Source organism: Triticum aestivum, chromosome 5B (assembly GCF_018294505.1).
Source record: "Triticum aestivum cultivar Chinese Spring chromosome 5B, IWGSC CS RefSeq v2.1, whole genome shotgun sequence".
Lineage (NCBI taxonomy): Eukaryota > Viridiplantae > Streptophyta > Magnoliopsida > Poales > Poaceae > Triticum > Triticum aestivum.
The window spans coordinates 706,138,712-706,140,452 of NC_057807.1; the positions used below are offsets into that span (position 1 = coordinate 706,138,712).

Below are 1,741 nucleotides of genomic sequence, written 5' to 3' on the forward strand. Positions count from 1 at the left end.
TAAATACAGCAAACATGGCAACCCAACACACCAAATCTACCAGAACAAAGAATGTGAAACTTTATTAACACCTCATGTACATCAACACATCCCCTTCTCCTCATGATGGTTTGGTGCCAAGATACCTTCCGGTGTTGGGGTTCGGCCTCGTCTTCTCTTTGCCTGTACTTGTGTTTTATGTCAAAAGCAAGACCGAATAAATTATTGGGATCTGAAGAACACGAATAGTATGGAATATTAATAATGGTAGGCGTACAACCCTTTGGTTCAGGTAGCATTGCTTCAATCTTAGGATGTGTATCTTCTGAATTTGATGACAAACAACTATGGGTGTCAGCCTGCTCCTGTGAACAAAAAATTTCAAACAAGAGCACTCAAATGTTCATCTTGGAAGGGTCATGTGGTTTCTCCCTCACGCCTCCCTGTTTGCTCTGTTTTGCGCAGATTCTCTATAGTGGTGTGCCTAGCTGGTTTAGAGGCAGATTGGCATACAAAAAGCATATAATATGTTTCTGTTTCCATTTTCTAGATGGCGCACCAACCTTTTTGAAGCTCACATCATTTCTTTGTAGCACAGTTTTCTACCCTTGAGCATATTCACGAGTCTTAAATCTTCAGTTGGCATCAAGTGCGTAACATAGTAAAAGCACCAAATACCCTTCATGACACTCAAATATAATGCTCCTAAGCCTTATTAATCTTGACCAACGTTATAATAACGATGAATACAACAAGTCATACAAGCAGGCACTGCTTGGCACAGATATGGCAGCCACATTAGCATCCGTAGGAGCAAACAAAACAGCAAACCTTGAACAAAACAGCACATAGAAACGAGAGAGGGGCATAGGGAGGTGTGGAGGAGAAAAAACCTTGAGTTGCTGCTGTTCCTCTCCATGTCTGGGTGTCATCCTCCTCTCCTTCCCTGCATCCACCAACGAAACAGAGCAAACAAGAAGGCGTGAGGGGGAAACCACATCCACGGCTTCCGAAAAGAACCAAACAGAGAAGGGGGAGAGGGGAGGGGGGCACCTTGAACTCGAGTGGCTGGACGCCAGCGCCGTGGAGGTCGAGGTTCAGGTGTAAGAAGCCCTCGATGGCGGCTACCTTGGTGGCTGGGTGCGCCCCTCCTGCTGCTCCTCCTCCTCGAGCAGGACAAGGCCAGCGGCTGCAGCGCGAGAATAAGGCCATGCTCATGTATCCTGCTGCTCCCCTCCTCCTGTCTCGAGGGCGAGCTCTCCTGCCGAGGCCGGATCGAGGCCGACGGGCGCCGGCAGAGCACGGGGCGGCCGAGGCCGAGGCGCAGTGGAGAGGGAGGGGAGCGGGGCAGATCAAATCGAGCGCCGCCGTCGTCTCCCTGTGCCTGCCGCTGGAGGGAACGGTGAAGGGGAGGAGGAGGCGGCGCGGTGGAGAGCAGGGCAGAAGGGAAGGAGCCGGCGGCGCGGTGGAGAGGGAGGGGAGCGGGGCGAATGGAGGAGGAGGTGCACGCGCGTGAGAAGGGGATGAACTGTTCATGGCGAATAAAAGGAGACGTGGCTGGTGCCGCTAGTTGCGCGCACTAGCTCATCCTTTATATGTTCAATTCTCACTGCTTATCTTTATCTTGACTATAGTATTATATGACGAACTAATCAAAATAAGCCCTTTTGGTCTGCACTCTAATCCCAGAAATCGTCCATATGTCGTGTGCATCCAACATGCTTGGCGAGAGAGAAGTACCAAATTAAAAATCTCCATGTCA

At 50.3% G+C, this 1,741-nt stretch overlaps 1 protein-coding gene across 1 annotated transcript; it reads right to left on the reverse strand.

Annotated features, from left to right (window-relative positions):
• Nucleotides 1-678: 678 nt before the first annotated feature.
• LOC123115358 (uncharacterized) lies at nt 679-1,515 on the reverse strand. Its single transcript, XM_044536526.1, has 2 exons — nt 1,033-1,515; nt 679-925 (listed from the first exon to the last, which is right to left on the reverse strand). The coding sequence occupies exons 1-2, from the start codon at nt 1,513-1,515 to the stop codon at nt 908-910; spliced, it is 501 nt and encodes a 166-aa protein (XP_044392461.1). The 3' UTR covers nt 679-907.
• Between the last annotated feature and the right edge of the window lie 226 nt (nt 1,516-1,741).